This window comes from Protopterus annectens, chromosome 1.part2 (assembly GCF_019279795.1).
Source record: "Protopterus annectens isolate FY-2018-M chromosome 1.part2, PAN1.0, whole genome shotgun sequence".
NCBI classification, from domain to species: domain Eukaryota; kingdom Metazoa; phylum Chordata; order Ceratodontiformes; family Protopteridae; genus Protopterus; species Protopterus annectens.
Window position 1 is genome coordinate 822,001,186 of NC_056727.1, and position 25,830 is coordinate 822,027,015.

At 36.2% G+C, this 25,830-nt stretch overlaps 1 protein-coding gene across 1 annotated transcript in view; it reads right to left on the reverse strand.

The window, feature by feature from the left end:
• RYR2 (ryanodine receptor 2) overlaps positions 1-25,830 on the reverse strand; it is a 6,224,161-nt gene that overhangs the window by 2,581,120 nt on the left and 3,617,211 nt on the right. The window contains exons 47-48 of the mRNA XM_044059048.1: positions 6,516-6,624; positions 1,055-1,175 (exon numbers count right to left, since the gene is read on the reverse strand). Coding sequence (XP_043914983.1) covers positions 1,055-1,175; positions 6,516-6,624 — 230 coding nt within the window. The remainder of the gene's footprint in view (positions 1-1,054; positions 1,176-6,515; positions 6,625-25,830) is intronic.

The following is a 25,830-nucleotide window of genomic DNA, read 5'->3' on the forward strand; positions in this document are numbered from 1 at the left end:
TAAATGTTGGAAATGTGATGAATTAATAGAGGCTAACTGGGTTCACATATTCATTGAATGTAGAAAGGTTGTTCAATACTGGAAAGACTTCAGATATTTTGTAAATGCTTTATGGTCTGATAACTGTCATATTTCTAACTCACTAATCCTATTCAATGTTCCTATACCTAATGTAATACCTAAATCTCAGATTCAGTTACTCTGGTCAAGTCTTGCAATTGCCAGAATAGTTATTACTTTGAACTGGAAAAGTAAACAAGATTTGATGTTTAAAGATTTTATTAATTTAGCAAAAGTTGTTTGTAAAAAAGAACTGCAAACCATTTGTTATAGAACTTATAACATTACTCATAAAAATAGCATGGCGAAAACCTTTAGAACAAATATTGATAACTCTTCATGGATAAAGTGATTGTTTATCATGGATGAATGTAAATATTGTAAATAGTTTTGTTGTTGTTTTATTGTATTTGTTATATGTTTATTTGCCTATCTTTATAAAGCAAACAAAATAAAAATGTTTTTGAAAAAAAAAAAGAATTTAAAATCTTGCCTCAACATGTGTTTTAAGGAACTCACTAAACAGAGATACAGCATAAAGAATATACAAATGCATATGTAACATGCAGGTCATCACTTTTTTGCAGTAATAATATAAACACTTATCTCTCAGCAGCAAATGCACATACTATGCTTTGCATAAGAAGCCCCAGGGGGGGCATGTGAATTAAGGACTGACTATGAAAAACTGGGCTGTCAGCCTAGATGCTGCCCTCTCCTTAGGGTCTAATGACTGTATTTCTATAAGCAGTATTCTAAAATTAAGAGCTGCTAAACTTTAATGCATCTCATTGTTTCAGAATATGAAACTTTTAGGTGCAGTTTTACATTATGTTATTGTTTTATATTACAGCATTCATTGTTTACTATAATTTATATGGAGTCACTTGACTAAGCTTCACAAGTATTGTGCAACTGCTTGTACTTTAACAGCCAATTTTTTTTTACTCAAAAATCACACATCACCACAGTCAGCTAACCAGTGATGTCTTACCTTTAGCAACTCTTGGCATCTGGAATGGAATGCTAATAACTCCCACCAAGTCTTCTAAAGGAATCAATGAGCGAAGTATTGCTCGGATCCTGATAGCTTCTCCTTTGCCAGCATTGATTAACTAAAGATACAGAAGAGGATAGTACCATATATTTAGCATCAGGATAACACATACCTATGTACTAAGTAAAAAGTTAAGATTCTAATACCCAGTTTGCAGAAACACAGCAATTATTCACAGTCAGCACACACACTCACAATTAACTAATTCCAAGCACCTTTGTTATTCATTAAGATGACTTTAATTTGAAGCACCATATTACAGAATAATAAAATGCAAAAAGTGTATTTTGCAGAAAATTACTAGACTGGACTATCAAATGTTTTATGTTTTCAGTGTAAGCTTTTGCTGTGAGAAATGAACATGTACCTTATTTAACATGAAACTTTTTTATACACGTCTACAAAAAATTTGTATTATAGCCTTTTTCATCATATCTGTACACCTTGCTCACCGAATCATATTTAATGCTTGTGGCCAAATCATCCCACCACTGAGTCAGGTGAAACGTATATGTAGAAATACATTTCATATATGGGTGATTGATTAATTTATTTGACATTAAAGTTAGAGAATAGGTAAAATGTGAATGTCTTTTTTTACTTATTTTCTACCTTTTCTTTGATTTTGTGTGGCTATACAGTTAACATGTGTGTAAGTACTCACATTTGTCGATCTATATATACTATACATACACACACACACACACACACACACACACACACACACACACACACACACACACACACACACACACACATTGTATCTCTCTCTCTCTCTCTCTCTCACTTTCTCTCTCTCTCTCTCTCTATATATATATATATATAATTATATATATATATATATATATATAGAGAGAGAGAGAGACATATGTAAGCATTTGTCATGGCATAATTAGTCCCTTTGTAGCAGAGACATGGGGAGAAAAGCTCCAAAGAGAAATCACTGAAAGTAAATCATTACAAGCAATAATTTCACAAACAAATCATAACAGCCAGTAATTAAGCACACATGTAGTTCTAAGATGGTCAGGATATTTTATATACATAAAATTAGCATAAAAAATTTGAGGAAATCGTAATGGGACTGGTTACAAGTAAAAATAGGTAAGATGTGAGATTGAAAACTGGAAAAGAAAATATACAGAAGCATTTGATTTGGTGAAAATAAGACGTTATCAACTAACATTTGCATTGAGAAGTATAGTGTGCAGGGGCTTATCCCCTTGTATGAGAGTGTAAAAGAATCTTTCCTCTATAGATGAGAATATTTTTGAGTAAGAACCGGTCCTGTACATAAAATAATATTTGTGAGTAAGAACCTGTCCTCTACAGAAAATAATATTTTTGAGTATTTTATAACCTTGGCAGTGTCACTGATACCACTTCCTTGACTTGTGACATCACAAGGATTTAAAAATTTTAGGCTCACTTTACTGCATTTTCATAGGTTCATAGATTCGAAGGTTAATACAAGGCTGTTGATCTGGTGGACCATTTCTAGCCTAGCCACAAGACCCCAATTAGAATTTACCAAGACATGAATCAATGCCACACAGCATAATAATGAAGAACATTATTCATAGTGTTTAAAGGGCAAGATCATGGATGCACTTACAATCGCTCTCCCAGTTGTCTAGATTATGCTTAAAAAGGGTCAGGGAGCAACTCTGCTTTACATCCAAATGGAGTTTGTTCCATCAAACAGGGATTTCCTGTGATAAATGTCTAACTCACCAACAGATGTAGTGGAAGTTTAGATCTCTTAGGCATGTGTTTAGGATGTTATTAGTTTTGTGGATGTGTAGTTGTTCACATGGGACTGAATCCTTTGAGGCATTGCATGCTAGACAGAGGACACTGTGTCATAAGTCAATGATAAACAGAAAAAAGTGTGTGTGAGAGAGAGAGAGAGAGAGAGAGAGAGAGAGAGAGAGAGCACTTCAAGGCTTTCCTGGTAGCTTAAGGAAGACATGCCCTTAAATGACATAGAAGAAAATACAGCAGTCTGTTGAGATGTACCATATTCCTAGACAAGTGCATACAAAGGAGGGCATTATACTTTATTATTGGCTTGATAAGGGAGGAGTAGACAGTGATGATGACATCCTTGGATCTAGAAAATATAACCCTGGTGATTAGTCTGGGTATAAAAAAAAAACAGATTTATAAATAACAATTAACACATGGTGATCAAAGGAAAGTTTGTTGCCTATGAAAGTTCCCAGGTCCCTAATGTCAGAAACAGTTTTTAATGGGGCGTGATCTATGAGATAGGAGTATGGCTGCACAGGTTTTAACCAAGGGACACAATGCTGCATTTCATCTGTCAGGTCCTTCTGGGGAATCTGGAAGTCAGTCGTGGAATTTATGACAGCTTTGAGTTTGCAATCATCCATTACACATCATCAGCCACAGGTCTTTGGAGTTATTTGTCATCAGAGAAGTATTTATCAAATACGAGTGGTACCAGGACTGATCCCTGGGAAATACCACTAGATAGTAACCTTTAAACTCTTAAACCTACAGGCTTTCCATTTTTTTCCCAGTAGAGTACCTAAAAGATGTACCTAAATTTAATGTCACAGTCTCACAAAAAGCCCTCCTTGCTTATCCTTAGGAAAAAAAACTTCACTGTACTAACCACAATTTGTCAACACTGTTTCCACCCCCCAACACCCATATCTTCCAATGCCAAATTAACAAATGTCTGAATTGTGAGGCCCACTTGTAAGTGTTGCATAAGAGTTAGCATAGCCTAAATCCATTCCTTTCTCTCATGTTTCTCATTTACTTTATATTACACTCTGTTACTCCAGTCCTTTCAAGTTTCTAAAATGTGAGCAGTTGTAGATGCAAGCTGCTGTACACTATTCAGATCATGAATGGATATTCCAACAGTAAGCTAAAACCGTCTTACATGCTGGGGAATAGGGAACAGGACCCGATTCTGGGAAATCAGAGATGGAACCTTTCACTTAGTCTAGATATGAATGCTTAAGATAAGAAATGTAGATTCATGTATTGTCATATTTAGCTGCTTTTGTTATAAATCACTTATTAATAGTTACAAAAGTGTCATTCTTTGATAACATCTGATCATAATTACCTTTGGGTAGTAAAGGCATAAAAACATTTATCAAACTTTAACTTACTTCAAGAAGAGGCTGATGCCTACTATATTGACCCCATGACATTATTTTGGATTACTACTGAAAACATTTTATTTCTAATCTCACCAATTTTTCACTGTGGTAAATTTGCCTATCACCTCTGCACTGTATACTGTCTTAAGACAACATATCTTATAAAATCAAGATCTAAAAGGTGTCCTGGATCCCAAAGTCTTGTACAGGACATCTCTACCTTCCTCCCTTGGACCTAAATATTATTCTTAAAAAATATATTTTTGTGTTTAGCTGGCATTATATCTATCCCTCCCTCCCCTAACAGGAAGAAATCTTCATGCTGTCATAATCCTTGCCTGCCAGATAATTTTATGGCTGCAGGCCTCAGTGCATAGAAAAGCCATATAATGTTGAACAGGGACAGCTTTTCTTATCAGCTGTATTTTTTGATTCTTCCTAGGCTAGTTTCTTAATTTACTAAATCTCAACCATTCATCCATTTGCCATCTAAGTCATACATCCTGATATGTGTACAACTCTGTTTAACTTCACATTTCTTTTCCTTTCGCAAGAGAATCAGAAAGAAGGACTGCTGCACGTTGGACATCCACCATACACAATTTAAATATAAATAGTTTCTTTTCACAGTTAAATAATTTAGTTAGTCTAATCAATTTTAAGCTTTTGCAAGTTGTAAGGAAACCAACCTTATTTCTAAGAGGCATACCATATTGGTGATGGCTCACAGCATCATTTTTTTTTTTGTCATAAGAAATAAGGCCACAATCATGGTAATGTAGTCTAAGGTCACTATAATGGAGCTGGCCACCTTTGCAGTGTATGTTTTGCATGAATTTGTGACTAATTTGCCTGTCATTCATCTATATGCCACCAGACACTGGAGCCTATACTGAATATTTTACCCAGGGTTATAACAACTTTTAACAATCCATTGTCTGAGTAGTGCCTGTTTCTGCAGTCTTGTTCTGGTTGACAATTATTTTTCTGGTTCATTGCTATACATTTCTTCTTTTATTGGATCTTCCTTGATAAGAAAGGGAAAATATTGTTTTAAGCCCAGTCTTAGATGTGGTATCCTATAACAGATAAAATTCCCTTTGTTCCTCTTTCCCTCCCCTTTTCTGGAACTTGCTACAACAATAAACTTCAATATACATATCTGTTTCTACTCCCCGTTGTATATTTCTTGGGGTAAAGGAACTTGAGCTGCACAGGTTATGATGCTTGAACATACAGGCCATGAGTTATGTGGAATGAATGGACAAGTGTCCCACAGATCTTATGCTTAGAAAAAAAACTACTAAATTGTAAATAAGTGATGTGATGTGTCAGTCTTGAGTGTGACATATGTTACAACACTTACTGTCAAAGACAGTTTCTGTCAATGCCCATACAGCAAAATGGAATTAATACTGCTACTGAAATTCAACCACTACAACTACAGTTATAGCAAACATGTCCACAATACAGTAACATTTATTAAAGCTGAAATATTGCAAAATTTGTAGTGTTGTCGCCTCACAGTAAGATGTTGTCCCATTCGATTCTCAGCTAGAGCATCTTCTGTGTGGAGACATGCATGAATGGGCGTACCTTCGTTGAAGGTTGTGCGTCAGGGCCGGCAACTCAGCATGTAAAAATCTACTGCCAATCATTAGCGGACCGGAGTTTCGCTGTGGTGACCCCTAACTGGGAAAAGCCAAAAGACACAACAACCAATGCTATAATTCATATTACCCACTAAGCACACACCCCATGGCAATAGTATTATTCATTTATTTATAAAATTTAATAGGCTAATTACTTCACCCAGAAAAGCACTACACAATGTTCATATCTATCACCCTCTTAGTGCACGGATTTTGGACAAAGCCAAAAATTACATGGTGGGGGATAAAGGTCCAAAAATAGAATCAATTTTTAAATACTGTTCCTATAAAGTTAAAAAGTTGACAGAATAACGTGTTTTGCAACAACATGCTTTTTCTAAAGGTTGTGAAGTCTAAAACTCAAATGTCCATCATTATTTAGTGACATAAATTCTGAATGATTTGCCAGAAAACAAAGCATTTTTGGAGAAACAGACCAAAAACGTAAGCCAAAAATCTGGACATTCTGCAAAACTCTGGGCAGTTAAGAGGTGTGGTTTAACCATGGTCTGGGCAGTTAAGAGGTATAGTTTAACCATGATATATTACTACATGAGAAATCATACAAAACTAGTCCTTTTCATAAAATAAAAATGAACTTACATGCATTTCAGGAGCACAGCGACCCAGCAGATCAATTAAAGCAGCATAAAATGTCATGATCGCATTTCCCATGTGGATGGTATCATCTTCTGTTTTTTCTTCCATGTCTCTATCCAAACACAAATTTAAGTATGAGATACCAATAAACAATCTAGAATCCAGCAATTATTTACCATTTCTGCAACTTTTACCAACTATATCTGCAGTTAACTTGGAGCAGTATTAAAGTTCAACATGTAAAATGTCTAGTCTAATTTAGTATAAAGGTTAGATCAGTGCAGTAAAATGGTAGATTCATTTAATGCTGTAAAAGAATATACAATGACATCTGCATTGTTGCCTTAACTCATTTTGTCCAAGGATCCCTTGGCAGGCAATCTTTTGGAGCACTGACCACTGTTATGGTATGGCATCCTGCTATCTGCACCATGAATCATAGGAATCATAATAAATACAATCCTATTTGACTGGCGCCCATGTGTGCCTTGCCAATAACCATCTTCAGGCTCTACCAATCTTTTTGGACAAGGCAAAACCTGCAAGTCCAGAAATGTATTTTATGGGAACAATCCAGTTGTCTAAACTATGCTTAAAACTGCACAGGGATTACTCTTGCTGTGGTTTTCAGTGTGAACTTACATCAAACCCCTGTCTCCTGTAAGCCAACTACCCGGCTGTATGGTTTACAATCTGCCACCTTTTTTATTCTTACCATTTGAGTGGTGGAGGTTTTCCATGTAAGTTGTGTATGCTAATACACAGAGCTGACAGATATGCCCACCCCCCACAAGGTTGGTGCTGGTGACTGACTTAACATTGGGTTTCCACTATTTATTTTTCTTTGTGTTTTCTTACTCATAAAACTGAGATGTCACTGTGGAACTCAAGGTTTTACATAGGATTACCATTCTGGTATCGCAGGTCAGTTGTCAAATTTTAGTAATTGGCGCCATGCACAGTTGCTGGACTACTGCAACAGTGCTCAAGTAAGTCAGACAATATAAACGTCAGATATAGCATAAAGTACATAGACATTTACTGCTTGCAATAAAGTTAAATAATTTGTATTTTTATCTGCATGCCTGATATGTACATATTTTTGGTCTACTTTAGAAGACTAAAAAAACAAAAGACTGAAAATTCAAAATACTGAACACATTTTTAATGCAGGGGGCAAACTCTCCTGCACCCCTCTTGTGGGGGGCTTGCCACTCACAACCCCTGCTAACTATATATACCAACTCCAAGATCGCACAACAGTGGAGAAGGGGCAAATTCCATCAGGGGATTCAGTCTTTTGTTTTTTCAGGCTTCTGAAGTAGTCTCATGTATTTATATGGTGTGACCTCATCTATACATTATACATCTTCAAGAGGGATGTTTGAAGTGAAGTAGGTGCTAGATTCCCTCCTACTGCACAGCAGCCCATGGGCAAATCTCATTCCTATATGCTTGTGCACTTCATCCTCCCACTGGCAGTAATAGCATCTTGTTTAAGTGTTATTTTTTTCTTTGGAAACAAAGTGCTTTATGTAGATACAGAATGCACTTTAAACACCATGTAAATTAAGCTTTTAAGACATCTGATAAACTCTGCAGTAAATTGACACTGTTTAGCCAATCCATATAATCAAACTATGTAATCTGAAATGTTTTTATATACTAATTTAATCTGTTTTTGCATGTATTGATTTATTTTTGCTCCAATTTCCTGTAATGATCAAACTTACCACCTGCCATGCCACTGATCTATTCATTCTACAGCCAATTTGGGAGTGAAGGTCGAGTGTATCAAGAGCAATGCTATCAATCTGAAGAGGATCAGGGGTTTTCTATGGGACTCTTTGTGCACGCTTATTAGTATCCAACAGGTTGGTACACAGTGACATTTTGCAATGCATGTTGCATTTCTTTATGACATGATTAGTTGAGCCTGCTCCCCCTTGTAGACAAGCACCTCTGTGTGACTCCCCATTTCTACTGGGAATTCTAAAGTAGATAGTGTGCATACAAGCAGATGCCACCCATGTCCACTGGGAATTCTAAAGTAGATAGTGTGCATACAAGCAGATGCTACCCATTTCCACTGGGAATTCTAAAGTAGAAAGTGTGCATACAAGCAGATGCTACCCATTTCCACTGGGAATTCTAAAGTAGATAGTGTGCATACAAGCAGATGCCACCCATTTCCACTGGGAATTCTAAAGTAGATAGTGTGCATACAAGCAGATGCTCTTACTCTCACCCATAGAAAGTTGATCAGGCCTAAGCCATATCATTCACCTCCTCACTCTTCTTGCTTCGAAAAGACCTGAGCCATTAGAAAAACTCAGTTTACCTGGGTTGCACTTAAGACATTACCCCTCGGTTCCAAAACAGCAGAATATTTATTACTTAGTTTCTGTTATTCTTTCTGAACTTTCTGTAAATACTAAAAGCTTTGGAATTACAAACATCTGTAAATTATTTAAGCTTCTTTAAAAAATTTCTATTTAGTTTAGTTGGTGCCACTACAATTTAAAACGTTTCAGACTTCCAAGATAGATGCACACTGATCAAAAGCTTAATTTCAGCTCTCCCAGTGTAAAAATAGAAACTGAGAAATAACAGTCAGTGATATTGTCAACTTGGGTAAAATTCAGTTACTAGCTAGCAAGTACACTGCCTGGATGCCAGCAAAGAAGGAATTTAGACAACCTGAAAGACAATCAACCAGAAAAGGTGAGGATAAAACACTAGCTGGGAAGCACCCTGCAGCTGTTCAGCAAAAAAAAGTTCAAGCTTCAGTTTTGGTACAAGACATGGCTTCCAGTAATTTACAGGAAAGAAATAAACCAAATGTATTCAGAGGTGATTAAAATAAATGAAACATTGAGGGAATATATTGACTCAAATAACAAAATGCCAAAAAAAAAATAGAAGACACTTAAAATACATATTCAGAAGAACCAATACAATTGCAAAAAATCAAATTCTGAAATGAAGAAAATTCTGGCTGACTATGAGGTCTCTCAAGAACAGCTGTTTCAGAAAATGATATAGTTTAGAATACGGTGTGCACACATAAACCTGAGATTTTCTGCTGTACCTGAGAAATTGGAAGGAACAGACAAATAATTTTATCAAAGAACAAATAAGCAACTGGACTGGTTTTCCACAGCAAGATTTTTGAAGTGAAAGTGTACATTAAGTGTTTGCTCCATATCTAGGCATGAGAAACCAGACAAGATCTGTATTAGTAAAGATAGACTCATACCTGCAGAAAAGTTGATCTGGAAAGAACTGTGGCAGAAGGGAAAAGTACTACAAACTGGAGACGGCAGAGTGTTTGTGGAAATGATTATTCACTGTACACATGGTGGAAGAGAACAGCCAGAAAAAAACCAGCAACACTCTTCGAGTCTCCAGAGAAACAAGGAAACAATGGAAAAAAACACTGGCAGACTCACCACACATGGTGGAAGAGAAGCAACTTTATCCCAACAATCAGGGAATGTCAAGAGACAGGTATAAGATTCAAGCTATTGCACCCACCTGTCTTCAGAAAAAAAAATTCCTAGAGGATCAAAGGCAGTTTTGGACACAAATCAGGCTAAGGAAGAAATAAAAAAGTTATTTCAAAATAAAGCGAGCCAGCAAACAGAAGGGGATTCTGTTTCTCATTTTTCTGACAATAAAGCTCATAAAGTTACTTTGCCAATGACTGAAGTTTTCCAATGTTCCAAATTAAAATACAAGAGAGACAGAAAAAGAAAGAAAGTACAAGAGATAACTAGAAGAATCAAGAGTACCTTGGACTTGAACCAGAGTCTGGTGTTGGGAGATGAAGATGAATAGGATGAAGACCAGTAACACCAAAATTAGTGAACAATTGGGAGACTATAAAGTATTAGTCACATTTGTGACATGTGGCTTTCCAAGAAGAAGTGGCCAAGAAAGACTTTGTTAAAATTGTGGATGGACTGTAAAGCACATACCCCATTTCATGTCATTAAAGTTTAGAAGGACACTAAATGGAAAAAAAAAACAATAACTGTAGGTAAAAAAATGTTCTTATTAGTATTTGTATAAAATATTCATGATCTATACTGCATGTTATACAGTAAAGCAGTTTTGTATAGTGTCCATCAAGGGTATTTTAAATCTGGGGAGACTCTTATGTGTTAAAGAGATGTTCTCAAAAGGAGTCTAGATGTCTACAAATGAAGGCAGCTGTATATTCTGTTTTGAGTGAAATTTACAAATATTTTTTATGCATCTGCAGAGATGCTATTTTTTTCTCACTGCTGTTTACGGGTGCTATGAATTAATCTTGAGAGTTTTGAGCATTCTGTGCTGAGGGGAAATGCAACATTTACAGGAACAATGGCAAGCAGTTCAGTAAAAAATAAAGTTGGAAATTATGGGGAGTGAATAAGTGATGGTAGCCTTCCTAGCAGCTTGAATATTTTAATGCATTTACTATAAAGATGTACAATTTAGATTAATTTAAAGATAGCCAGTGTTTTTTTTTTTCTTATGGCTAAAGGTTTATGTTTTCCTAAAGCATACAAGCTATTTTTCACATCTGGGAGGAGAACAGAGACAAGAAAAGAAGTGACACCAATCAGTTTAAGTGAGAACACATGCTATAACACATGCTTTAGCATGGGTAACCTTAATTTTAGGTTAGGAAATTGCTGTGGGTGCAACTGTTAATTTGGTGCAATTATTCTTATCTGGAGGAATAAACTTCATTTTTTGAAGATGCACATTGTGTGTTTGTTCTAAGTTAAAAGAGGATGGGGTGTATTGGATATTTATTTAGTTGATTGTTTGTTTGTGGGGTTCCATTAAAACAAAACAAAAGCTTGAAATATGTGACATAGGTTCAAATGAAGATGAGAAGAAATAACTGATAAGCCTGACATAAAATAGGTGTATGTAAGGCAAAGGTTAGAAATACACATTCAAAAAACTTTCAAGCACATTATTTATTTATTTATTTATTTATTTTATTTTACATTTGTTGACCGGGCTAGTCCAGCTGGATAATTTCCATTTTCAGTGGAGGCCCGGGGAGAAAAGCTCCACAATTAAAACAAGGTTAAACATTTAAGCAACAATGCATACATTTTAGTGTAGTAGAAAATACAGCGAAAAAAAACCAGGTAAAAAACAAATAGCCTAAGCTATATATTCATATTTTTTTTTTTTTAGAACAGTACAGTAATTTAGTCATTTGAAATAGCAGGGAAAGATAGTGATTTTTACGTAGGGAGGTATGGCTGAAGAGCGAAGAAGTCATTTAGTCTGGATTGGTACAGGAGCAGAGCCAGAAGTTGTTAAGATGTAATAGAAGTTGTTTTTTGAAAAGTTGAAAGGAGTCTAGTGAGGTAATGTGTAGGGGGAGGTTATTCATCCACATTAGGTGGGAACATCAGCTTTTTATCATAATGGATACACTATCCATAATAGCTTAGAATGTAAATGGCCTTAGAGATAGAAGCAAAAAGGAAATAACATTAAACTGTATTAAGAAATACAGAGTGCAAGTAGCAATGTTGCAGAAAATGACTTTTGGAAATAAATGAGAATGTCAATTTGACAAAGAAAGGATTCTAGGGTGGATATTCAGCAGAATATCAGGGACAAAGGAAAAATGGAGTAATAATCCTGATTACTATATGGGCTCCAGTAGTGATACAAGAGGGAAAAAAGAAAGTAATGGCAGATTTGTGGTGGTAAGGGACTATTGGCAAGGGATAAGGATTACTTTGGCACATATTAATATTCTACCAACAGCTGCTATTGTGGAACTTAAGAAAATTGGGGAGAAATAATCAGCTTTCAGCATGAAATATTACTAACAGGTGGGTGCTGACATTTAATTTGCAATAGTGAGGATGTTTCAGAGGGACACAGAAGTGAAAATATAACAAAGGATGTTGATTTATGAATAAAGTAATGAAAATATTTGGTATGGAAGATGCGAACTCAGTAGCAGATACTTGGGCAGAATTTGCATATAATTCCTGATGGTACAATAACTGGAATAGACTGTACAGAAGTTATATTACACAGGAAAATGTGCACTTGATTGAAAATTTCTACACTCTTCCAGTAACTGTTTCAGATCATGCATTGATAAAAACTAAGGTAAAAATGCAGGGTAATGAAGTATAAATGAGTTACTGGTTGCTTTCCAACCTACCTGTTAAAAAAGAGAGGAATTTAATGAATGGGTAGTGGGAATTATTTGAGGCATTAGAGAATATTGAAATTTAGTCAGGCATGTTAGCTAGTGGGTGGGACAAATTGAAAATGGAGTTTAAAAATAGGATAGAAATAAAAGAGAAAGAGATGTGGTTAATATGCACTAGGATTAATTTAGAGGGACTGACAAAAAGATTAAACTACTGCAGGATAAGGGGGATCTCACAGAAGAAGAGGCACAACTTTAGAGTGTTAAAGAAAAGAAAATATAATAGTATTTGGATAATATGCATGAGTTTAGAAAGATTGCTGTTAAGCAATTATGTCTTAGTAACAACTCCAGAGCATGGAAACATTTAATACAATGAGTTAGACAACAGAAAGTAGAAAGGGTTGTCACCAAACTTGGGGAGCCCATAACAAGGAAAATAAAAAGAAATCCTACACAGGTATTAGAGCTATGTATGAAATGTTATAACATTTGTAAAACACAGAGGAATCCAGATATCAAGAAGGATAACAAATGGAAATATTTGTGGAAGACTTAATTATGCCAAGGTTAGAAAAATATGAGTCTCAACAACTAATAGTTAAGAAAGAAGAAGATGAGATAAAACAGAGATGTATAATCAATCTGCAGAAAGGTCACAAGGAACAGGTGGTATTCATGTGGAAGATCGGAAGCTAAGATGGGAAGAAAGTGATACAGATCCGGAATATTTTAACAGTATTTTCAAAGAAGAGGAAGCACCAACATCTTGGAAGAAACCTGAGGTGTCTGCTTTATCCAAAGAGGATAAAGCCCTATCAGGCCCAACTTCATGTAAAGCCATTTCAATTTTAAAGCATGACAATAAGTGTTTATATGTAGACTACCTAAAACAATGGCAAAGGATTTGCTGAAATTGACAGATATGGATCAGTATGATTTTTGTGGAATGGAGGCAAACATTTGACAACGTTAATAGAACAATATAAAACACAAAAAAACTAGAAGGAAAATGAAAAAGTAATGTCTACTTCCTTTTTGCTGGGTTCACTTTTTACTGAGTTCAGCTTTAACTATTTAATTGTTTTATTAGTTTTAGTTTTTGATTGGTCTGTGTATTATTACAGTGTTATACAAATGTTTAGTAAAAATGTTGTTTCACTAGGGTTTGCAGAAACTTGGATCCCATAGCAAAAGCGCTTACCAGTTTGTATATGCATTAAACTTGGATTTATTTTACCTGCTGTCTGTTGTTTGCTGCATACTTTACCTCTGGATATTCTAAATTGTGACTGCTGTGTTTCCATACTTGGAATTATTTCACCTGCTGCCTGCTGTTTGCTGCCTATTTTACCTGTGGATACTTTGAACTGTGACTGCTGTGTTTCCACACTGGTGCTTTTCTCTGCAAATAACAGAACAATGATGATCCAGAGGGAAGCAGAATATAAGAAAATAATGTTTCTGTTGGTGGGTCTTGATCCAGAGAAAGTATTCAACACAGTATGCTGGGGATTTATTAGTAGTGCAATGGATGCATTTGCATACCCTGATACAATAATAAGGTTAATTATGATGATATATAAAGGATAGGAGACAACAATTAAAGTGGGAAGGATACTCTCTGATAATTTGTGACTGAAGAGAGGAACCAGGCCAGGGTATACTCTTCCCTCTTTGTCATTTGCTTTATATTTAGAGCAACTGGCAAAGAAAATAAGGGATTAAGCAAGTGAAGCTAGATGTGATGGAGACGAAGTGTCTGAGATGGGTGGTAGGATGTACACTGTGGGCAGACAAAGAAATGAGGACAATAAACAGAAACTAAAGTAACTCCAATTGCAACAAATGTCAAAGAGAACAGATTATGGTGGTTCAGGCACTGGTCTATATTAGAAGAGTAAAGCGACAAATGAGCGAACACTCGTTCATCGACACATAAAACCTGAAGTATGAAAACAGCGAAGTTATGGAACAGCAAATTTTTTTCTCAGGGAAAAAAATCACTGGACCATTCTCGGGACTTTGCTGTTTTCTCCACTGTGGTGCTATCCCGGAGTTGGTATATTTAAGTAATGGGGGGTGATCGTGGGATGTGGGGTGCGAATCCCCCCACTTTATTTTGTCTTCATTTTTTTTTTTGGAACAGCAACTTTTTTCCCTGTGAAAAAAATTGGTGTTCCATAACTTCTCTATTTTCAAACTTCGAGTTTTACAATTCAACAAAAGAGTGTTCGCTCTTTCATCATTTCATTCTTCTAATATAGACCCTTCAGGCACATGTGCAGAAAAGCAAAAGGCAATCTGGTGAAGAAGATTTGAGACAGACAGGAAGAAAGCAAGAGGAAACAAGGGAGTCAAGCAATGACATGGATGGATTGTGTGAGAGAAGACCTGTGACAGTCAGTCATGAATATCAAAGAAGACAGGACAGTAGCTTTGAATAGAGAGAGATGGTGACAGTTGACATGACACCCCAACCCCATGTAGAAAATAGGAAAAAGGTGGATGTTGATGATGATGATGATGATAAAGGATGTGCGGGAAGAGACTAAACAAAAGATTATACAAAAACGGATTAACTGGAAGCTCTTGTTTATGAATATTGATAGTAAGATACAGCAGTGAAAATGTTTTTAGTCTCTTTAGTTTTAGATACAGGTCAGGGAAATGTCTAATAAATAGAGGAAACATTGGGGATAATAATTAATATTATTTGATTATCTGATTTGAAGGGATATCACATAGAATTGCCTTGAAACAGACATTCTCTCCACTAGGTAGCACCCTTCTCCTACACTTCCTATCTCATGCTTATCCCACTGTCTTATACTATCTCTGAATTACATTTCTGAAGACTTTTATTTGATCTAAACACTATCATACTTTACCCTGGATTTTTACTGTCAACACCTACCTATCCTCCTACACTACTCTACCATTGTAGTACTTATCTCTGTACTTACCCTCACCTAACTTACCTTCAGTAGTCAGCATTCTGCTGATTGTTTTTCTTGAACTGCTCCTTCACTTGTCTCTACCCGCTTCGTTCGCCCTGCGGGCTCAATCCGCTCCCCTACCCTACCCCCAATTCCCACCCACCCCCAGTGCTCTTACTCTTATACTATTTAACCACACCAACTTTCCCTTAGTATCCAATCATTAGCTAACCACTCCCTATTCTTAGTGAACTACCCTCAAGGATCAACTGTATAAGGCTACAACAACTATTCACTCTTTCTCTAAATACTCACTGCCACTTCCCCATAACCCCCCTCACCTTTTTCCACACACACTTATTACTCTTTCTTACCTCCTACATTCCACCTTGCAACTAAATTATCCAAATGTCTAAACTCCCTACACCAGCATACTTAAAACTGCTACTTCTAGTCATACTTCTGCCCTCTCTTACAGCAGCCTACCTACTTACCTCCTATGAACACCCATTACATTTACAATTTCACTACTCCTATAAGCAAACTGCTACACCATCAATAATTATCTCCAGTATCCATGCAAACATAACTTCTACATCCAACTACCTACTAGCAAAATATCATAGAATAGCCCATATTAGGTATATCTATCTAAAAGCTAGGAAGTCTCTAAACCTATTCAGTAAATTCCCAAATCCAAGATATGGAATACAAGTCTACTCATTAAAAGATGGAGATATTCACCCAAACCCAGGCCCAACAAATATTCCTACCATTCAACCCCAAAACCTCAATCCCCCAGCAAAACTTAAAACCTCCTAACTCACTCTCTATAGCACACTTCAACATACGTAGTATAAATAACAAAGTTGCACACCTCCATGCTCTCTCAGAAGTACACTCCTTTGACATTCTATGTTTGACAGAAACATGGTTAAAACCCAAGACTAAAGACAATGAAGTCATACCACACGGATATAATATCATAAGACAAGACCGTATAGCTAGAAAGGGAGGTGCGGTAGCTATCTTGTATAAAGCAGAATTTCAAGTCACTGTATCTGAGTACAAACTACCTTAAGACACGACTGCTGAAATCCTAATTTCTAAACTTCAGCTCAATACAAGCAAATCCATATTTATCATCTGTATTTATCTTTCTCCTGGCAATAACAACAACACCCTAGAAGATATCCTTTGCTGCCTATCTCAAAACTTCCATAAGAAACTATAGTCTTAGGTGACTTTAATATTGATTGGAAGTCTTGCAGCACTGAACACCCTACTAACCATATCAACCTATTTGGTTTCTCTCAAACCATCACCTCCCCTACCAGAATAAATAAACCCAGTAAGAAAGAAAGTACCTTAGATTGGATACTCATAAACAATCTCCATCCATATGAAGTAGGGACCCTCCCAGATGATGTAAGTGATCACTCACTCACTCACCTATATTATCAGGCATAAGACCAATATACCCTCCGCAACCACTTTCAAGACAACTCGAACCAATAAAAACTTTAACCCTGATCTCTTCCAAACAGAACTTAGGACATGTGATTGGTCTCCCATTAAATACCTCCCTCTTGAGGAAGCCGTAAGATACTTTAATTCTAAATTCCTTTAATTTCTTGACCACCATGCACCAACCCAAACTATCAGAATTAGGACTAAACCTGCCCCATGCCTTTCTAGAGAAACCAAGCAAAAAAACATACTTAGAAATAAAGTCTGGGCCAAATGATGTACCTCTAAAAACCCTGTAGATCAACAAAACTTTAGACAGCTTTTTTTTTATTTTTATTTTATTTTTATTCTTTTTATTCAATTCATTTTACTTTTACTAAAAATTCTGTTTTAAAATTTATTTTGGCTATAAGGTGATATAAAATTTCCTTTGTCTTGCCTTTTTTTTTTTTTTTTCGGTGAGGTATAGCATTTGGAAAAAATGAGGGAAGATACAACTTTAAGGTTTTTAATTGACTGTAGTTAATTGAATGATTTATTTTGTTGATTTTAATATAAATACCTGATGCACCAGTGTTTTTTTATCTGATGAAGTCTGCCTTGAGCAGACGAAAGCGCTCATTTGTAAAGTTTTTGGATATTAAAAGAATTACATGCTTTCCAGTTGAACAGAAGATTTTTCGTTTTATATGGTGTTATATTTATGCTTTGGAGTATAGTTTTATTTTGGTTCTGTTACTAGCTGGAAAGATCATTGTTGCGATTACAGATTTAAATTTCTGGTTCGAGTCACTGGTGTTTTGTCATGGAGGGATCCTTCAAGGATTCTACCATAATAGGTATTGATAACGGTATGGACAATGTTTTAGAGAACAGCGTCACTTTGATTCAAACCCAGCAAGAGGTTTCCAAACTAAGGGAAGATATCTCTTCTCTCCATGGAGTCCTAACCAGATTAATTGAAATGTTCAGCCAAGGGGAGTCTATAGAGGGAGCTATTGCCGGTCGTCAGCATTCTTCCAATGGTCCGACGCACCCAGTGATGTCATCCCCACGCTTGGCCTTCGAGAGTTATGGTGGAAACAGGATGAACACAGGCGCAGACCAGGTTTGGAACAGGAAAGCGAACCAAGGCGCTCCATTACCTCCGAAAGGAACTGAAACTGTCACCCTTACTGAATCTGGGTAGTCTACAAAGCAAACCAAACTTTCCTCTACTTCCTCAGGTACTGTTTTGAATATTTTGGCTAAAACGCAAAAGCAAGTAACTGTGCTTGATTTACAACAAGTGGACTGTGGTAAAGACTGTGGTAAAAACGATTCACGTCCCATTTGTTTCAAGGACATTATGGACAAGAATTTTGTATTTGACAATTACCTTAATACTAACGATGAAGTTGTGCATGACAAAGGAAGTAACGATCAAGAAGAAAATGTAGGCTCTTTGAAGGACATGATATATGTATTTGAAAAATTGTTGTTTAAATATAAAAATTTACAAATAGAGAATAATTACTTACATCAATGTCTCACTAGTAAAATAGTCTCTCAGGGACTACGAATTTGTAAATACCCGTTTGGTATAACATATTCCGAAAATGTTTTAAAGGTCTTTTGTTGGTTTTTTTTGATGACTGTGGGTTTGCTTTAGTTTTAAAGTTAATCAAATACAATGAGGTACAGTTAAACACCTTGTTAAGTGAATTGAACAACCTCCATAGGGATATTATTAAGGATTTGTTGTTTGAACAGTACCAAAGTGTGTACGATAGAGTTTTGAAGAGAATTGACATTAAAATTGGTAAAGTGTTTGAGAGAAAACAAAGTAAATTCTTTAGGGACAAGGAACAATATAAAAAGGGAAAAAGTTACCCTAGACCTTTTCATACAGCCAACAAGCTTTCCGATAGGGTTGGTAGGGCTCCCCACACTGCACATGACCCTTTCATGGTAACAAACACGGACAGATTTTTACAATCAGAAAGGAAGGAGCAGAGAGATGGCAGGGCGAGGAGTGGAAATCATAACAGGGCTTTAGACGAACTGGATTCATTCAGTGAACCTAATGACTCTTTTTTAGGTCCCAGGAGATCCAAACGACTGGCCAGCAGGGCCAGAGTACCCTCCGATCCTGGACCCTCACTGAATTTCCCTGGGAACAACTTTGGTTGGAAAAACAAGGGAAAAAGGGGCAGATAGACAACATAAATGTGGGAGTCAATGGCATTGTTTTTGAATATAGGGGTTATAAGATTTACAATTACACTGACCTGGAATTAGATAAAAAGCATTTTGAATTGTTTTCCAAGGGGTTTAAGTTTGTTAAATCTCGACAAGGGGACCTTGCAGATATTTTGATAGAACTCAAGTTGTACCTCAGAAAACTGAATTTGAGATTGATTCACAAGAATGACTTTAATAGTAAAAATGTGGATACTAGTAAAGGGATGACAAGAAGTAGTACATTCAATCCTCCACTTCACCCTGTTATTAATACTTTTGAGAATATAGTTACAGCTGAGATTTATGAAAAGTATGGTTACAAGGGGAAAGGTTTGATACAACACAATTTGAAAAGGGAAGAAGAGTTATTATTAGATAACTTAAGAAAGGAAGAAAACATCAGATTTATGGAACCTGACAAGGGTGGGGGGGCTTGTTATGTACAACAGGGAAGATTACAATAATGCCTTAACTATTATATTGGCAGATGAGAACACCTACAGTACAGTTTCATATAATGAGATTCATTTAGCATATAGGAGGACAGATTCCTTATTGGAAGAATATCTCATTGAAAACAGAATAGACAATCAGATTTACCATTTTTTGAGACAAACACATCCCACCATTCCTGTGTTTTTTGGTATACCGAAAATACACAAATCTATAATAAAACCTCCCTTTAGACCTATCGTTTCAGTAAGGAAATCTAAAACACATCCTTTGGCGGCCTTTATAGACCACATGGTCAAAAACATTGTTGTCAAATAAAAGCATTTAGTGAAAGATTCATGGGATTTTTTAGGAAAAATTAATAATAACCTATGGTCTGAAACAAGTAAATTTATAACAATTGATGTAAAGGACCTTTTTTCCTGCATTCCTAGAAAGGAAGGCTTTGAGTATTTTGAGGAAAGTATTGACAAACATTTGGATCTACCCACGGACAAAAAATTATTGATCCTTGAATTGATGGAAGTAGTACTGGACAACAACTACATCATCTTCGAGGGTGAACATTATAAACAGGTGAGTGGGGTTGCTATGGGGGTGGCCTGTGCCCCCATTTATGCAAACCTTGTCCTATTAGAATGGGAAAACAGGTACATATTTCAAATCCAATTTGCAGGATATATAAAAACTTATTTAAGGTTTTTGGATGACATCTTTGTTATCTGGGAAGGTACAGAGGAAAAATTAGAGAGTTTTATAGAATACATCAATAATTCCACTACTTTTTTATCCTTTACACATCAGGTGGAAAGTAAAAGTATTAGTTATTTCGATATCAGACTTAGTAAAATGGGAGATGGTTTCAACTCACAGATTTTTCGAAAGAAAACATGGTGCAACAGCTACCTACATCATAACAGTCAGCACCCTCACCATCAAAAAAGAGGTATTGTCAAAGGGCAAGCTGTGAGGGTAGCTAGGATGACATCAGAATTTGACGATCTACTGAATTAATTTATTTTTTTGGGAGAAAAATTCATTGAAAGGGGATACCCGAAGGAAATGTTAGGGGAGATTTTGAATGAAGTGTATACAGGATGGGGCAGCAAATACAAACCTTTATTGGGCCAAACCTTGACAACCAATGGAAAAGTTATTGAAGATACTAGGGATTTTTTAGGGGCTTGTATAATTCAACACAACAATTTTTCTGAACAATTCATCAGAATAATGCAGAATAATTGGTCAATTTTAAAAACTAATAGTGATATCTATGAACTGGCTGGGAATAAACCATTATTCATACACAAGGCAGGTATGAATTTTAAGAAAATTTTGGAAAGAGGGGTAGCATCATGGAGAAACAACAGGGGAACCAACCCTTGTGGTAGATGTAGGCAGTGTTCACACATTAATCCAGCGGACAACATTATTTTGAACAATGGTCTGGGCAGCCAGGTCAGATTTCGCAGGGGTAATTGTCAGACCAGGATGTTGGTTTATTTGGCCACCTGCACTCACTGTCCTTCCTACTATGTGGGCAAAACAGAGAGGGCACTGAAGGACAGAATTTATGAGCACAAGAATGACATCAGAATCAAGAAAGAAACCAGTGCCCTTTACAAACATACCATGGTCTGCAATTTTACCCCATATTTTAAATTTGGCATTCATGACCTGGTCAATAGAAATAGTAGGGGAGGTGATGTGAGAACCTCTTATTACAAAAGGAAATAAGATGGCAATTGAGTCTAAGGTACAATTTTGGACCTGGTCTCAATGAATATATAAACATAAAGGCTAGCCTGGTGGGCAGAGCGGAAGCTGTCTGAGGCCATCCTCATTATAATAATATTTTAACTTGATATTTGGATTATACCAACTTGATAGAAATACATCCATATCAGGTTTAGGTACTAGATTGGTTCGTATTATTGCACTTTCACATCGAAAAATATATATTTTACTACAACTACTATATTCATTTAGGTCATACATTTTTACTAGGACACTATTGTTTAGATAGGAAAAACAATATTCACAATTATTTAAAAATATGTACATTGTTGGTTGGAAATCTAAACATTATTTTTATTCTTTTTATTCAATTCATTTTACTTTTACTAAAAATTCTGTTTTAAAATTTATTTTGGCTATAAGGTGATATAAAATTTCCTTTGTCTTGCCTTTTTTTTTTTTTTTTGGTGAGGTATAGCGTTTGGAAAAAATGAGGGAAGATACAACTTTAAGGTTTTTAATTGACTGTAGTTAATTGAATGATTTATTTTGTTGATTTTAATATAAATACCTGATGCACCAGTAGTTTTTTATCTGATGAAGTCTGCCTTGAGCAGACAAAAGCGCTCATTTGTAAAGTTTTTGGATATTAAAAGAATTACATGCTTTCCAGTTGTACAGAAGATTTTTGGTTTTATATGGTGTTATATTTATGCTTTGGAGTTCACTTTTTACTGAGTTCAGCTTTAACTATTTAATTGTTTTATTAGTTTTAGTTTTTGATTGGTCTGTGTATTATTACAGTGTTATACAAATGTTTAGTAAAAATGTTGTTTCACTAGGGTTTGCAGAAACTTGGATCCCATAGCAAAAGCGCTTACCAGTTTTGTTTATATAAGCATTAAACTTGCATTTATTTTACCTGCTGTCTGTTGTTTGCTGCATACTTTACCTCTGGATATTCTAAATTGTGACTGCTGTGTTTCCATACTTGGAATTATTTCACCTGCTGCCTGCTGTTTGCTGCCTATTTTACCTGTGGATACTTTGAACTGTGACTGCTGTGTTTCCACACTGGTGCTTCTCTCTGCAAATAACAGAACAATGATGATCCAGAGGGAAGCAGAATATAAGAAAATAATGTTGCTGTTGGTGGGTCTTGATCCAGAGAAAGTATTCAACACAGTATGCTGGGGACTTATTAGTAGTACAATGGATGCATTTGCATACCCTGATACAATAATAAGGTTAATTATGATGATATATAAAGGATAGGAGACAACAATTAAAGTGGGAAGGATACTCTCTGATAATTTGTGACTGAAGAGAGGAACCAGGCCAGGGTATACTCTTCCCTCTTTGTCATTTGCTTCATATTTAGAGCAACTGGCAAAGAAAATAAGGGATTAAGCAAGTGAAGCTAGATGTGATGGAGACGAAGTGTCTGAGATGGGTGGTAGGATGTACACTGTGGGCAGACAAAGAAATGAGGACAATAAACAGAAACTAAAGTAGCTCCAATTGCAACAAATGTCAAAGAGAACAGATTATGGTGGTTCAGGCACTGGTCTATATTAGAAGAGTAACGCGACAAATGAGCGAACACTCGTTCGTCGACACATAAAACCCGAAGTATGAAAACAGCGAAGTTATGGAACAGCAAATTTTTTTCTCAGGGAAAAAAATCACTGGACCATTCTCAGGACTTTGCTGTTTTCTCCACTGTGGTGCTATCCCGGAGTTGGTATATTTAAGTAATGGGGGTGATCGTGGGATGTGGGGTGCGAATCCCCCCACTTTATTTTGTCTTAATTTTTTTTTTGGAACAGCAACTTTTTTCCCTGTGAAAAAAATTGATGTTCCATAACTTCTCTATTTTCAAACTTCGAGTTTTACAATTCAACAAAAGAGTGTTCGCTCTTTCATCATTTCATTCTTCTAATATAGACCCTTCAGGCACATGTGCAGAAAAGCAAAAGGCAATCTGGTGAAGAAGATTTGAGACAGACAGGAAGAAAGCAAGAGGAAACAAGGGAATCCAGCAATGACATGGATGGATTGTGTGAGAGAAGACCTGTGACAGTCAGTCATGAATATCAAAGAAGACAGGAGAGTAGCTTTGAATAGAGAGAGATGGTGACAGTTGACATGACACCCCAACCCCATGTAGAAAATAGGAAAAAGGTGGATGTTGATGATGATGATGATGATAAAGGATGTGCGTGAAGAGACTAAACAAAAGATAATACAAAAACTGATTAACTGGAAGCTCTTGTTTATGAATATTGATAGTAAGATACAGCAGTGAAAATGTTTTTAGTCTCTTAAGTTTTATATACAGGTCAGGGAAATTTCTAATAAATAGAGGAGAAATTGGGGATAATAATTAATAAAGAGTTAAAGGAATTTATTTGGGAGGGGAAGAGGGAAATAGTTAAGTGGGACATGTTGAACCTTCCAACAGAACAAGGTAGTTTAGGATTATCTGATTTGAAGGGATATCACATAGAATTGCCTTGAAACAGACATTCTCTCCACTAGGTAGCACCCTTCTCCTACCCTTCCTATCTCATGCTTATCCCACTGTCTTATACTATCTCTGAATTACATTTCTGAAGACTTTTATTTGATCTAAACACTATCATACTTTACCCTGGATTTTTACTGTCAACACCTACCTATCCTCCTACACTACACTACCATTGTAGTACTTATCTCTGTACTTACCCTCACCTAACTTACCTTCAGTAGTCAGCATTCTGCTGATTGTTTTTCTTGAACTGCTCCTTCACTTGTCTCTACCCACTTCATTCGCCCTGCGGGCTCACGCCGCTCCCCTACCCTACCCACAATTCCCACCCACCCCCCAGTGCTCTTACTCTTATACTATTTAACCACACCATCTTTCCCTTAGTATCCAGTCATAAGCTAACCACTCCCTATTCTTAGTGAACTACCCTCAAGGATCAACTGTATAAGGCTAAAACAACTATTCACTCTTTCTCTAAATACTCACTGCCACTTCCCCATAACCCCCCTCACCTTTTTCCACACACATTTATTACTCTTTCTTACCTCCTACATTCCACCTTGCAACTAAATTATCCCAATGTCTAAACTCCCTACACCAGCATACTTAAAACTGCTACTTCTAGTCATACGTCTACCCTCTCTTACAGCAGCCTACCTACTTACCTCCTATGAACACCCATTACATTTACAATTTCACTACTCCTATAAGCAAACTGCTACACCATCAATAATTATCTCCAGTATCCATGCAAACATAACTTCTACATCCAACTACCTACTAGCAAAATATCATAGAATAGCCTATATTAGGTATATCTATCTAAAAACTAGGAAGTCTCTAAACCTATTCAGTAAATTCCCAAATCCAAGATATGGAATACAAGTCCACTCATTAAAAGATGGAGATATTCACCCAAACCCAGGCCCAACAAATACTCCTACCATTCAACCCCAAAACCTCAATCCCCCAACAAAACTTAAAACCTCCTACCTCACTCTCTATAGCACACCTCAACATACATAGTATAAATAACAAAGTTGCACACCTCCATGCTCTCTTAGAAGTACACTCCTTTGACATTCTATGTTTGACAGAAACATGGTTAAAACCCAAGAATAAAGACAATGAAGTCATACCACACGGATATAATATCATAAGACAAGACCGTATAGCTAGAAAGGGAGGTGCGGTAGCTATCTTGTATAAAGCAGAATTTCAAGTCACTATATCTGAGTACAAACTACCTCAAGACACGACTGCTGAAATCCTAATTTCTAAACTTCAGCTCAATACAAGCAAATCCATATTTATCATCTGTATTTATCTTCCTCCTGGCAATAACAACAACACCCTAGAAGATATCCTTTGCTGCCTATCTCAAAACTTCCATAAGAAACTATAGTCTTAGGTGACTTTAATATTGATTGGAAGTCTTGCAGCACTGAACACCCTACTAACCATATCAACCTATTTGGTTTCTCTCAAACCATCACCTCCCTACCAGAATAAATAAACCTAGTAAGAAAGAAAGTACCTTAGACTGGATACTCATAAACAATCTCCATCCATATGAAGTAGGGACCCTCCCAGATGATGTAAGTGATCACTCACTCACCTATATTATCAGGCATAAGACCAATATACCTTCCACAACCACTTTCAAGACAACTCAAACCAATAAAAACTTTAACCCTGATCTCTTCCAAAGAGAACTTAGGACATGTGATTGGTCTCCCATCAAATACCTCCCTCTTGAGGAAGCCATAAGACACTTTA